This window comes from Lissotriton vulgaris, chromosome 2_2 (assembly GCF_964263255.1).
Source record: "Lissotriton vulgaris chromosome 2_2, aLisVul1.2, whole genome shotgun sequence".
NCBI classification, from domain to species: Eukaryota; Metazoa; Chordata; class Amphibia; order Caudata; family Salamandridae; genus Lissotriton; species Lissotriton vulgaris.
The window spans coordinates 84,978,868-84,993,626 of NC_141688.1; the positions used below are offsets into that span (position 1 = coordinate 84,978,868).

General features: G+C 43.9%; 1 protein-coding gene across 1 annotated transcript in view; it reads left to right on the forward strand.

The window, feature by feature from the left end:
- Window positions 1-14,759, forward strand: part of SCAMP2 (secretory carrier membrane protein 2) — a 313,781-nt gene that overhangs the window by 157,005 nt on the left and 142,017 nt on the right. Inside the window, exon 4 of the mRNA XM_086959331.1 lies at window positions 8,520-8,631. Within this exon, the coding sequence (XP_086815457.1) occupies window positions 8,520-8,631 (112 nt within the window). The remainder of the gene's footprint in view (window positions 1-8,519; window positions 8,632-14,759) is intronic.

Here is a 14,759-nt window from a genome sequence, read left to right on the forward strand (position 1 = left end):
ATGGAGGGCATTCCACAGTTGTAGGAATTTGTCAAATTGAGTATCCTGCAGTCGCAGTTGCAGAATCCCTGGAGGTACGCTACTTATGGAAGTTGGCAATTTTGTCCCAGCAGGGTTTCTCGTGTTAAGCCACCCCCACCAGCCGATTCGACTAAAGGTCTGTCGCCAGGTCACTATCACCACTCTTGTCGCAGGGGGAAGGTCTTTTGGATCGTACCCCCTCCCCAACAGGAAGTGTCCCAGAATTGCATTTATTTGATGGGACTAGGACCAGGGGATTGGGTAAGGGTTAGATTGTAGTTTATATAACCATCTCGGCAGGGATACCATCTTAAAGATGGCTGATCATCCTTAAAGGGACAGGGGGAGTGCTGACCAGTTTTTCACCTCCATTTGAACCCTTTGTCGTTATTTCTAAATTACATTTCCAGGTGATGGTTTGACTGTCAGACACATTGACGCCCGATATGTTTAGCCAAGTGTTACCAATGGAAGTCCCTCCACCCTTTGGCCATTCCCCATCGACCAACTTATCGTCCAAATCAACGATAGCCTGAAGTAATCTGGGAGTTGGTCAGGAAATGTAGGATAGCATCCTCATACAATGCAATTCGATCAGAAATTTCAGGAGTCCATTCCAAGCCGCGATAGAGTGCATCTCTTATCACCCAGGCAGCTCATGGTGAGGGCGAATAGCAGAGGAGTGAGGGGCATCTTTGTCAGGATCCCTGCTGGTTTGGGAATTGAGCCGATGTAGCCCCTGACACCCAGATTGAGGCAGAGAGGGTTGTGTTTAATAATCTAACCAGTGCTATATACCGGGGGGCCATGTTTAAATGTCGCAGTAGAATGACAGGGCTCGAGAAATTCACTCGACCGCTCGCATTTGCGAGTGAGATTGATTAAGGACGAGCTATTTTTAGGTCCTACTCGCCCTTTCTGGCGAGTAGGAATACAAACTTGACACTTGACCTCTGCCTCTGAAAGCAGAGTGTGACAAGAAAGCAAGATTTAAAGGCATCTTTATTGCTCACAAAGTAAATGAGCAATATAAATGCTTTTAAATCTTGCTAACTTGTCACATTTGCTCAGTTTTCAGAGTTTGAGGTCAAGTTCATTTAAGTTAGGTCGAGGAGATTTTGTAGTTTACTAGACCTGCAGGTCTAGAGCATTTTATATGATTTGTCGAGCCCTGAATGAACATGTACGACAAGCTGACCGAGTCAAATGCTTTAACCATATCTACCAATAGTAGGTCTACTGGTCAATCCAGTTAATCATTGGCGGCAATTGCATTGTGTAAACTACGTTTGTTTTGCCGGGTCGCTTTTTGTGGCATGAAGTCCGCCTAATCTGGATGAATCAGGTCTTGAAGGTGTGGGATGAGTCTATTCGCCATCACCTTAGCGAGTTGTTAAGCTTCAATATTTTGGATAGAGATTAGCCCGTAGGATGTACATAATTCAGGTGGGTGTTCCGGTTTAAGGAAAACTACTATTTCGTCATGTCTCCAGTTTGGGGGCAAGCAATTATTTTTGAGGGCTTCATTAAGGGTGGCATGATATCGCGGTCTTAATATCGTTGCATACATTTTGAAGAATTTGCTAGGGAATCCATTGGGTCCTCGTGACTTACCCAATGCTATTTCTGAGGCAGCTGAATTTAATTCCTCAAGTGAGATAGGAGTTTCTAGTGAATCTTGTGCGGCGATGGTGGTTAGTGTCCTGGGTGGTATATCTCGAAAGAAGTCCTCTATCTGAGGTTCGGATAAGACTCTGTGCTTAGTGTAGAGAGATTGATAGAATTCAGCAAAGGATCTGGCAATATATGTGGAGTTGGTGATCATCTCACCTGTATGTGATTTAATAATGTGTACCTGAACTGTTTTTAGTGTGTATTTGTATAGTCTGTGTAGGGGTTTTCCTGATTTCTCCCCCCATTGATAAATCCTGCTTTGTGGCAGGCACTACTACCATTTCACTCTTGTGTTTGCAACTCAGTTTTCGTGGTCTGGGCTTCAAGTTGTATTAAGGTCGTTTGGCCGTGGTGCAGTGACTAATGTCAAATCTCAGAACAATTGGTTTCATGGCTTCCAACAAGTTAGTAGCGGAGCCTTCCATCTCCGCGTTTATTAAGAAGTAGTCAAGCAGGGCTTTATGTAGGTTTGTTTTTATAGCTCATGTTGTGTAGTTGCCAAGCCGACAGTCGCCAATGAAACAAGGACCTTCTGGAACCTGACCTTAATTGCAACTGGACAGGGGAGTGGTCAGACAGTCCTCGGGGTAGAATTTCTGACTTGACCAGCCGATGAACGTGGTCCCTGGTGATAAAAATGTGTTCATGCCTTGAATGTACAGATATTGGCCCATGTCAGAATATGTGTAAATGATAGTCTGCAATGGATCAAAATAGCTACTCCTTTGGCGCCCCTTGTGAAGCCAGAGTGAAAGACGTGCATAAAGCCAAGCGGGCCAGACATGTGGCCTTTGTCCCCATCAAGTGTATTTCTTGTAATAGCAAGATGTCCACCCCAAAGCATTTTCTATGTCTAAGGACCGCACCACTTTTGATCTTGTTAAGAAGGCCTCGAACGTTCCAGGCGACCATCTTTATTTCACCCTTTGGATTTTAATTGTTTAGATGTGTTGTCTTGGTGTGCAGCAAGAAAGATTACGAGGTGTAAGACACTGGTACCAAGACAAGGTAATACATAGCTGGGAACTTTTGAACTTCTAAGTCCAGCAATATAAGTAATTGTAACACCCATCCCCACCACATCCCACCCCAATACCTCAAAGAATAATAAAGTATCTGGCGCGGAGTGTATACAGTTTCCCTAAAGATCCCTTTCCTAGCGAATGTCTCTGGGATCTAAGAATGTCAGTTCAGATAGGGTGGCCCATATTGGTGCCGGTTAGAGGATCTATTCAAGGTTACAAACCGTTGATGACCATGTGATCTGGGGTGCCGACATGTTGAGGTTCATGAGACATTTATCTGGTATCTCAGCTTGTTTGTTGCCGCAGGAGCGCCAGGAAGACCACGATCAGTGCCTTCATTTGTCTGTTTTATTATTATTTTGATGGTGACATGGGTCAGCAGAGGAAGAATCAGAGTCACAAAGTGGTGGCGTATGCGGCTTAACCGTGCGCTGTTCATCCGTCCGTTGCAAGACTTCCTTAGGGGGTCTCAAAGAACATGGTGCTATTCTTGAAGCGGACTCTGAAACAGGCTGGGAAAAGCAGCATGTATGGTATTTGCAATTCCCAAAGATGTGATTCAGCTGCCGGGAAGGATTGTCTCTGCTGATGTCCCAACTTGGTGTAGTAGAGGAAGATCATTATTGGTTAGGATTCGGAGGTAAGGGACTTGTGCGCCCGGGGCTTGTCTCAGCATGATGTCGGTCGTGATAATTTAGGATCCGTGCAATGACTGGACGAGAACGAGCGACTGGAGGGGGCTTGGCGGTGAGGGCTCTGTGGGTTTTCTCTAGAATAAAGCAGGGAGACAAATTTCCATCCAGGATTTGAGCCATTGATCCAGGAACGTGCACATGTCTGAGCCCTCACACCCCTCTAGAAATCCCACAAAACGCAAATTGTTATGATGGGCCCTCCCTTCTGCGTACTCAACCCGTGTGACAAGACCCTGTGTGAAAGTTTCAGGGGTAGTTACTTTCCCTTGCAATGTGGTGATGGCGTGTTCTGCACCGGAGATCATCGTTTCGGCAAGTGTTACTTGTTACACAGCATTAAGTGAATCCTTGTGCAGCAGCATAATATCAACTCCTACCGCACCAATTTTGGCATCCAGCATATCTTGCGATTGAGTTATCACAGCAAGGATTGTAGCGGTATCTGGTGTTGTAGTGCAGGTGTTGCTTACAATGGTAGAGCTGGTGCCTCTGCCCGAAAATGTGTCCATCATGCTTTGCTTCGTGGCAAGTCCTGTTGACTGGCTTTTAGTCATACTGGCCGTTTAGTGTGTGCCAACTTGGGGGCGATGTAAGTGTCAACTGATTTTATTATTATGGAGCGTGGGATCCTTGTGTTTTCCCGGGTGTGCAGAGATCTCAGGACTCTGGTTTTAGGGGGTCGGGCCCGAATGGGTGGCACCCTCACTCGCAAGACACACTGGGACCTGGTCCAGCTGCCTCCATAGATGAGGTTATAACCCCATCTTCTAATGGGCACTACCCTTGATCTCTTCCTACTCTGCCCAAAGGCCCCAAGGAGATCATGCTTGGGAGAATTTGATTCGCACTACTGCTTAGTTGACCTTTGGTGGCGATTCAGCAGCTCACAGCGCACCCACAAGCCAATTTAACTTTTTGAAGGCCCTGTGGCGCCTGTCTCTGATGTTTCTACTCTGCACTGTAAGGTGGCTTTTGGTTATTAGCCTTATGCTCTTATACACGTAATGCATGCAGCGTTTAGAGAGTTGATAGGCTGATACCCTTCACTGCACAATCTGTACATGAGTTTCATTTTTGGAAGTCATTTCCTTACCCCTAGTACATCCCTAATTAAGGCATTTTAAAAGCCCCACCCCCATTTAAATATTGAGAAGAAATATCTGTAAGGATGTGCTGCTCATTTAATTAGCATTCTGTGTATGTAGCATGAAGTGCAGCCATGGTGGCTGTTGTTGTTCGTGCCATTGCACCTTTTGTGTTTGGTGCGGCCTTTGGGACTGTTCATGTCTTGTGGCCTATGTATCACACTGGTACTGGGCTGTCTTTAATTCTCATCACTCAATAGAGCCTGTTCGCTGTCCCCATACATATTTTTTTAGACTGCACCTATAGTGTTTGCTTACTTCACCATCAATTTCTGGTCCAGGTTGCCCACTCATTTGTAGATTGAGACATATTTTCTATACTCTTTTCACATAGTTCTATCTGTTCCCATTGAGAAGAGACTCTCTTCACTCTTGTTTAGAGTTTTGTTATCCTTGACACAAGAGAGCAGGAATCTTAGCCGTGACCCTCAATAGCAGACTTCAGATAGCAGAAGAAGGGGTACAATAAAATGATTTCTATTGCACATTCAGATCAAGGATCTCTTTCCGCTTTCACTAGCAGAGCTCCCATCCCTTGTGTACTCCTGCCCGAACTCTGTCGGAGAGGTTTATCTCCCCCACCGACCCGCCTCCAAATCTAAATGTCTCTTCAGCCCCTAATATTGTATGCAAGAGTTGTAAGAAATGGGAACATTTCGATACCCCTCACCCTTGGTAGTCAGACTACCAAATTTAGAGGGGTTCTCTGTCACTTATTCACAGATATACTTTCACCTACAATGGCTGAGTTAGTAAAGCAAAAGGTATGACTACTCTACTAGGTTACATTGTGTATATGCTATGGGCCTTGCTATGTTGGCCACTTTGCCCTGTATACCACACCCACTTAGTTTATGCAAAGGTAGCTAATGCCCCTCCACAAGAGCCTATGTTTTGTCATAAAGATTCACATATATTAAAGCATCTAAAAAGGAGAGAAATTGCAAGCATGTGTATCCTTTGGAAAGCAAATGTACGGTGAATACCACACTTCTTTTTGTGTATATTAAGGTTTTTCTTTTATTTTAAACCTCCAACAGACTGCTTGTTAGCTCTTTTAGAACTTTGGCAGCAGATGTATGCAACTACATAAGACCTAAATTCATAAAATGCAAATGCAGCAGGCAATCGGCCCTAGTGAGGCTTTGAGTTTAAAATAGTTGCCTAGACCAATGATTTATGTTATTGAATATTTCTGGAGCGCACGTTCACTGTGAGGTCTCTTGCTGCTAGGTAGCTGCTACGTCATTAGACCATTGTTTCTGGTAAGCCTGTTTAAAGAGCCAGGTCTTCAAAAGTTGTCTAAATTTGGTGTAATTGGAAGTCTGCCTAATCTCCAATGATAGTGTGTTCCATACTCGGACGACAGTAACGGAATCCCCATCCAACAAAGTTTCAGTGAGAAACAGTAGATCCCATTGCCACTCAGTGATCAGATCATAGATATCAAGTTTGTGCTTACGCAGAGTGGACATTAAGCAGACCACAAGACAGCTCGGTGTGCTCACTGTCAGTCTCCTTTCCTAAATTGTAGGCAAACTGACAATATCTACATCCCTCGTTCTCGTCCACCCTCATGCTATGTAAGCAGGAGCTGGTAATTTCGCCTCGAAGGGCAAGGAGCTGAGCCCTACACCAGTGCAAGTGGCCTACCGTAGGACATGGGGTTATGGCCCTGGGCCGAGCCCGGCCGCAGACGGGCTTAACTTAGGCGCAACTTCGGCGCGTCTTCGTCGCGCCAGCTCCCATTTTATTAAGAGAGTTAACCAGGGGTCGAATATAAATATTAAACATATGAGGAGAAAGATAGGAGCCCTGTGGCACCCTACAGTTCAATTGGACCTCTGTTGAGGTAAAAGGGGGAATCCTGACCGATTGGGATCTATCCTTCAAAAACGAGATCATCCAATTCAGTGCAACACCCTGTAAACCAGCAGCCTTGACCCAGTCAGTCAACAAAGAGTTGTCAGCCGTGTCAAAGTCTAGTAGCACCAGGGTTTGCGTGTTACTCTTGTCAACTTCTCTGCGCATTCCTTTCTTAAGGAGGGGTACAATGACCGCTTTTTAAAAAGATCTAGCGACCAGCCCAGAATTAATGGAATAATTGAGAAATGGTAAAACACTATCCACAGAGCAAGTTGCCACCACTCTTAGGACTATGGTGGGGAAATATCATTGGTTGAGCCACACTTAACTTTCATCAGGAACTCAGTTAGGGTTATCTTGTGAGATATTAGGAAAGCACGTAATCGTGTGACTATTCATGTCACCTGCTGGTGGATTGATGGAAGAGGAACTAGAGGAGATGCTCTTTTTAATAGCCTCAATCTTGTTCACGAAAAAAACATTGAGAGCATCACACAGATTCTGTGAGGATGTGACCGGGAGAGTCACTTTTGTCTGGGTTGAACAGTTCTGTAGCCATATTAAATATCTACTTAGATTTATTTGGGACCTTCAGGATTTAAAAGTAAAGTAGCTCACTTTGGTTTGCATTAATAGAGCTTTGTACTCTTTAAGTTTTCTTTTTTGCCTACTTTTAAGATCTGGCCAATATTCCGACCACCATTTTTTTCCTCTCGTCGAAGATTACGTTTCGCCATTTTCAGGTCATCAGAGAACCATTTATTGGCCTACCATTAGGGGCGCTACAGCTTCAGCATGGGCCTGAGAAAAACCCTGCATGTGATACGGAGGTCTGTATAACAGAATAAACATGAGGGACGAGGTCTCAGACTTCAAATTAATGACATTTTCTATAGTTCTTAAGGTGGACCCGAATTGACTTGCTTCTACTACACCATGTGAGTGGCAGAACAGTGACCTCATCTTGATCGCATGGAAGGAGTGGACTGCCTCCAACATCGCCAATGAAGTCACCCAGTCACACATAAGGTTGAGTCTACGATCATGCTTATGATTCAGCCTGTGAACAGAAATGATCCATAGGCTCTATGTTGTCTTGTCCGTTGCTAGAACGGCAGGAAGGTTATCGTAACTGTCAAGTTCTCTGGTCACATTAATCCACTGAAATCTCTTGATGTAAAATTACATTAGCACATTGGTTTGAAATTACCACACTGCCATGATCATTTAAACAGATGTGCATTCTGCTCCTGTCAGAATGTACAGTCCATATTCTAGCAATAGTAGTGCTTTATTTGGTGCTGTAAATGATTGGCACTCCTGAAACCGACCTTCGCAAGGATGAATGATTCTGTCCTATTGAGATTTGAACTTGTGACCTTCAGGTTGCATACTGATTTCTACAGCCAGTGCTGAACTCTGAGTGGTATATAAAACAGGTCATACCTTTGGGTCAGGGTGGATGATACAGATGCAGTCAGGTTCAAATATTTCCAGCCACTCTTCCAAATCTTTTTACCCAGTCATGGTATTTGTAATGCTGAGGTGACTTTGGGTCAAGGAAAGACTGTTCCCATTGTTTTCATTCTTTCGGCAACCTGAGCCACCATAACCAACTTTACTTCATCCCTGCTACTCCCAAGCTGCTTCTTTCCCACACTGGGATGATAATATCCAATTACAGTATTGTTGGAGCTCTCTTGTTGTGCAGATGTACAGACCCTTTCTTTCGCTCTTGCCCAGATTGCTGCCTGTCTGAGGCTTCAAGGCCAGGGACTGTCTGCATTCCTGGACCTCATCTCCACTGAATGTTCTCCTCCTTTTCAGCACAGCGAATGGATTGACATATTCTAATATTCTTGGAGCCCCATGCGCTTTACTCTGCCTTGTGTGCCTTTTTGTGAAAGTCTGGTTCATCCAGAGCCTCCTGATAGATCATGTCCTCCTTTTAGATGAATTACACTTGTATTAAAGTAAGGTGCAGATGTCTGTCCATTCCACTGCTCACCCCTTTTACACGTCAATCTTATGGGAATTTATTTATTTTTCTAGGTCTTGATGCTTTTGTTAATATTCTCTTTTCTCATTTGCAGTCAGTGGCAGCGGCGGCTCAAGCCAGCTTGCTGCAGCAGCAGGAAGAGCTGGAGAAGAAAGCAGCTGAGCTAGAGCGGAAAGAAAGGGAGATGCAGAATATGGGTGTTAATGGTGAGTATTGAGCCAGTAATAGAATTCAGTGTCTGAGTTCAGGGAAGACCTGTGGCTTGGTTGGAATAGGCTTACAATTAGGTTAGGAGGATTTACGAGCAGTGTCTATGAGCGGTTACCATGTCTTGCAATTGAAGGTGTATATATGCTTTGAAAGGCATGAGAATATGACCCTTTTGTTGTCTTTTCTTTGGGATATGACTGTAGCTGCTCTACAATTAATCTTCAAGGACAATGCAAAAAGCTGCCCATAAAACTTATAAGCCGTGTACACTTTTGTCTGGCTGTCTACTAAGTTAACCGCCAATTTCTAACCTAAGGGTTAGTGGTATAAATGTAATGCAATATAAAAGTGTTTTGTTTATTCAAATGCAATTGTTAACTGATTTATCCATTACTAGTTTGAAAACTTGTGTCTTGTGTACAGTGTTTGAGATAGGACAGGTTTTCCTGAATGCTGAGTATCTTAGTTGAGCCTACAGCTGGTACATGGTAAAATAATCAATTGATCAGTAAATGTACAGAATAAGTTTCTGAACAATCTGTTCATACATTCCCAGAAGCCCACTTTATTATAGTCATGCTGAATGTTTAAACGGGTGCTGGTTTGCATCCCTTCATAGGGAAGCTATTTGTTGCTGTCCATTGTAAAGACTATCTCCTTCCTTTCAGGTGTTTTTTTCATCCGCCTCGCTTTTATAGAAGCACGAGGTGCTTTCATATGTATCTCCATTTGTCTGTACTCCAACTAACCAGTTTATGCAAACTAACTCGTCCCTCTCAATGATTCATTCATTATCAATTCAGGCATGGTTATCATCTGTTATTTTGTACTCTGTTGAACACTAGATTGAATACACAACTCCTATACATTTTTTGCTTACCTCTTAATATTATTGTCTATCTACAGAGGGGCAGCTGATAAAAGGGATCTTTTAAAATTTAAGCATGTCCAATTTGGGGAAATCCTGTTACATTCACTGATTTATTGCACTTGCTCTGTTGTGCATCCCACTCCAATTACAGTAATATAATGCCCAGCATCATACGCTTGTTACAAATATCTTGTCTAGTCCTAAAGCTTGTTAACTGTTGCTGATCATTTGTTTCTAATCAGTAGTTGTTTTTTTAGGTTTTTTTATTTGTCTTTACTGGAATTCCATTGAAACGTATCATCTCACATTACTTACTTTATATTACACTAGCAGCCCGTCCCGACGTTGTCCGGGGGCAATCAGGCTTGCTCCCTAACACTGTGGCGACGCAAATGACCTTTGTCTGTGCGCTGCAAAACCAAACCCCGTTCATAACCTGCCATGGCGACTCAACCCCCAGTACACAAAGGCAGTATGTACCCATTCCACACGCCCGCTGCAGTCCGCCAAAGTTTACCGCTCAGCCCGCTCCAGTCCGCCTTAGTTCACCGCAGTCGCCCAAACCCAGGCCCCAACCACCTCCTCAGCCCAAGTTCACCGCCACCTTCAGTGCCCCCAATCAGCCACACACGCCATGCTCCCTAACACTTTTGCCACGCATCTGACGCTGCAAACGACCTTTCTCTGTGCGCTGCAAAAGCAAACCCCGTTCATAACCTGTCATGGCGACTCAACCCCCACTACACAAAGCCAGTATGTACCCATTGCACACGGGGCTGCAGTCCACCAAAGTTTACCCGTCAGCCCGCTCCAGTCCGCCTTAGTTCACCGCTCCTCCCCATGCTTGACGTACCTCAGCCTGCTCCTGACGTACCTCAGCCTGCTCCTGCAATGCATAGCTAGATCTTGAAGTTCATTGCAACATTTGTTCTAATATGTCTTGTGGATGGTGCAAAAAAAATGTAAATCGGGATTACAATCGGGTGTTTCCAAGGACAGTCCCATATGCACATTTCTAGAAGTAAAGAAGAGGTTTGGCTTCAATCAGTAAGTTATTTTTCTTGGAATCCTGCACAGACCACATCACTGTCAGGGACTGGACACTGCGAATGCCTATCAAGTTTCTGTCTTGATTGCTTGGTGAAAGGGCAACTCCTCACATTAGCCACAGTCCCACTCTGCACTTATTATCACACTAGTTGACCGGGGCAGAAAGGGGCTTGGTATAGTTTCTTCTGAAACTCTTCATCTGTTAAGACATTTCTCCAGCCGCATCTACTCAAGCTGCCATGAATTAGTTCCATCGTCACGGTGAGCCGGGCTCAATTGATAACCCTATATTATTTGCTTCCAGTAAATAGCGCCCCTACGTGTGCGTGAACTGACTGAGCGCTATGTGCTTCACTGCCGACTTTTTCAGCCACATCTGCTTTAACTTTCCGAATCGCTGTTTTTGCTCCCTCATGCAGTCACGCTATGACACGTTCGGTACAGATGCCTAATTTAGAAGGGGTGTTGTCAAACACTGTCTGTGTGAAATGCCTCACAATATATGTAATTGCATCATTCATTGATTCCAGGATTCAATTACCCGGGCTGGATGGAGCTCCGAGGCGGCGCCGCGGGTCCCTCGGGGAGGTGTCTCCCTGGTAGCATTAGCAGTAATCCGTGCCCCCCTGAGGGCCGACGCTTGCCTGCCTGAGTTAATGAGCTCTCTGGTCTGAGGGGCGGCTGCTGGGTGCTACGGAGCTGGGAGTGCTGCTGTTGAGAAAGATATGCCTTTAAGGGAACTGAAACAGGAAGAGACAGAAAAAGAAACACGTCTTATCTGCAACTTCAAGCTCGAGACTTCTCTGCTATCAGAGGTGTTAGTAGAAGGGGTTCAGTAGAAACAGATGAAGACTCCTACCTGCCAAGATTCCAGCTCCTCCCCACGCTGATGTCGGCCGCTCTTCCTGTTGCTTCTGAATGATGTCATGACGCAGACGTCGCGGCCGGCGCTACTTGCAAGGGACTACTTTATTTTTATTTGTAAATGTTTTAAACAACGTATAATTTTTTTATTTTTATATAGCCTATGTCCTTCTGCTTGCCCTGAGGTTTTCAAGGATGTCTTGGGTGTCTGGATTGGTGGTGTACTTTTCGAGTTTACCTGGCTCAAAGGTGCAAAGTTTTCTCTTTATAATAGTAGTATAGATTACTTAAAGGAGCACAAATTACCTCCATGTCGTTAGTGTGTTGATATTGACAGAGATACATACAATGAGAAAAATTACATTTGCGCTTATAGCAATCAATACTACACAGCGTGGTTTGTACTGGTGTTATAGAAACAATGACTTTGAAACTCAACAAAAGAAAATACTCCCTCCCTAGCTCCTGTCCATGCATCAAGTTCACATGGCCCACATTCTGCTACCGTTGATTGGCACCTTATCTTCAAAGTATTCTATTGGTAGGGTTTCTCATTGTCAACACCCGGTCACAACTCTCCTCGCTCTGTATAGTCTAACTTGTTATCCACTAAGTCTCACATGGTGACCTGGTATTGGGGGTGCAGGTCTGTTAAAGCCTTTATCATAGCTCCCCATGCAATCAGGTGATCTGCCTGCTTATTATATCTCTGTCTTTTTTAATTTATTTTTTTATGAAATATTTTTATTTTTCCCCATTTGTACAGAAAAAATTACTTTACTGCAAGTCTTTGCAATTCATCTAGAAACGATTAATCATTAAGAATACAATAGCAAAAAACGCAAAAAAAGTGCAGTGCAAGATTATCGATTAAGACCAGACAATTCATGCGAAATATACAAGGGTAAAAGCACATATCTCTCCAACCAGTATATCTTATACAGAGGAAAAAAATGTGCCCCTTCAGTAAAAACAGTAATATATTATAGACTCCAATGGCTCACTCATTAAAATGATCAAAAGCGATAATCACAAGATAAGAAACAGAGTAATATTGTCCCTACCTGTTTTACATAGAACAAAAGGGTGGAGAAGGGCCCGAGGGGAAGGAAAATATTTATAGACCTATGGATATCTTGTCCCCCAACTATACAATTCAATACACGAAAGATACCATAGGTCTCTATTTGATCCTATCACAGTGCAGAGCCTATACAGTGTTCTACAGAGATAGCTGAGAAATGAAAAGTCACTGAAGTTCAGGAGAGACACACAGAATAGTGAGTATTAAGATACAGTTCAGAGTAAGAACCCTTAAAAAGTACCCATCAGCCCACTCAATAGTGGAACTTCGTCATCTGGGATTTCATGTTTGAAAAATGGTGTCCAAACAGCCCTTCCTCAAGGAGTACTTGAGGCTAGCTATGGAACCACTGGTTGAACCCTCAACCAGATGAGATGACAGAGTTTAAGGCTGATAGTCCTTAGTTGCAGTGCTAGAAAAAAGTGTTAAAGAATATATGAAACAGAAAGGAAATTGATCCAAGTGATTAAAAATACCTATCTTGATGTCAATAAGGAAACTTTATTAGGTCTGCCCATCAAGATGGTATAGTTAAAAGCAGAGTGATAATAGCGAAAAAAGAATAACTTGCTATTTACCATAGATGTAATGTGGTCAACATGTTTCAGCCTTTGTAGGCTTTCGTCAGGACCTATGAATCACTACTGCAACACTTACTTTTTGTGCTGTGAGGGACAAACTACAGTCATTTCCAAAAGTGGTGTATCCTCTCCCCAATTTTTGGGATGAGAAACCTCACCTCACCTGGCGACGGCTCAGGGTAAAGGAGGCCAAGCACTCTCCGTCGTTGCCTCGTGCTATACTAAGCCGTTTTACAACATATCCCCTACAGCACATACGCAGATTATATATTTTAATTCTTGCCTAATCTTTCTTTACTGCATCAAACCTGCAATAGAGGGCCTAGATTTTCTGCCCCCTCCTTTTTTTCACCGTCCTCTTAATTTATATACTGAGGATTCTATGTTCTATTTAGCCAGCATCCTTGACTGCAAATTGAAAAAGGTAGAGGGATCGGAGCTTATCCATTGGGAGGTAATGCATAAACGAACGATAGCCATTGCAATGAACAAAAATCCTGTCTCTGGTCTCTGCCTCATTTCACTCCATATTATATTCCAATCCCAAAATTACAAGATTTATTTATTTATGTATTTATTTATTGATTGAAGTTTTGTATAGCGCTAGCTGGACCCGAGGGTATCAGATCGCTTCACAGCATGTACACTTATGAGTAAACAAGTTCTGAACTGAAAACGAGAGCAGAGAAGAAAACAAAAACACCTTCAGTATACCAACTCAAAGACAATATGTAAACAGTTGCCAAACATATCTCCAGGTGGATGGGTTTCAAGAAGTGTAATAGTAATCTATCCCCAAGTCCTTTCTGGGTTACTCTTTACGGTCGAGAGCGCTCTAGGAAGAAGGCTTTGAGAAGTGTCTTGATTTTCGGGAAGGAGGTGGTCATTCTGAAGTGAGGCGGGATGGAGTTCCAAATCTTGGGCGCATTACCCGCAAGGATTTACTTGCGGTTTTGAGTTTCCGAGCTTTCAGTGGGATGAGTAGAAGTATGTTGGAGCTTCTGAGGTTCCTGGACTGACCGTCCCTTTTGAGTTTGGCGGCCAGATATTCAGGTTTGCCTGTGTGCAAGGCTTTATGCGTGAGACAAGCTGCGCGGAAGCTGGCTCGTTGATCAATAGGAAGCCACTTCAGTTCCCTAAGTGCCGGAGAGATGTGCTCAAATTTCTTCGTTCCTGTGACCATTCTTGCTGCAGCATAGAGGGTAGTGGTCAGGGGACCTAGGTGAGATTTTGCCTATCCGGTTAATGCTTCGATTCCATAGTCAATTCTGGAAAGCACCAATGCCTGCGTGGCCTGTTTAAGATCTTTTGGAGGGAGGAAGGGTTTTATTCTGTACAGCAGTTTCAGGTTTAGGAACGCGCTTTTTGCGGCTTTTGAGATGTGTTTTTTCATGTCCAGCTTGGGTCAAGGGTAAACCCTAGGGATTTCACCGAGTCCGTTGGCACAAGGGCCCCATTGAGGGCGTCTATGGCTTTGAGCCACTCTTCGTTTTGAGGGTTTTTGTCTCTATTATAGATGAGGAGAACTTCTGTTTTCTCTTGGTTGAGTTTCAGATGGTTCATTGAGAGCCACTGTTGGACCTCTTTGAGCGTGACATTTAGTCTGTGAATGTCTTCAATCGAGGTGGTTTCCGGATAGAGTTTTGTATCGTCCGCATAGAGGTGGAAGGGGAT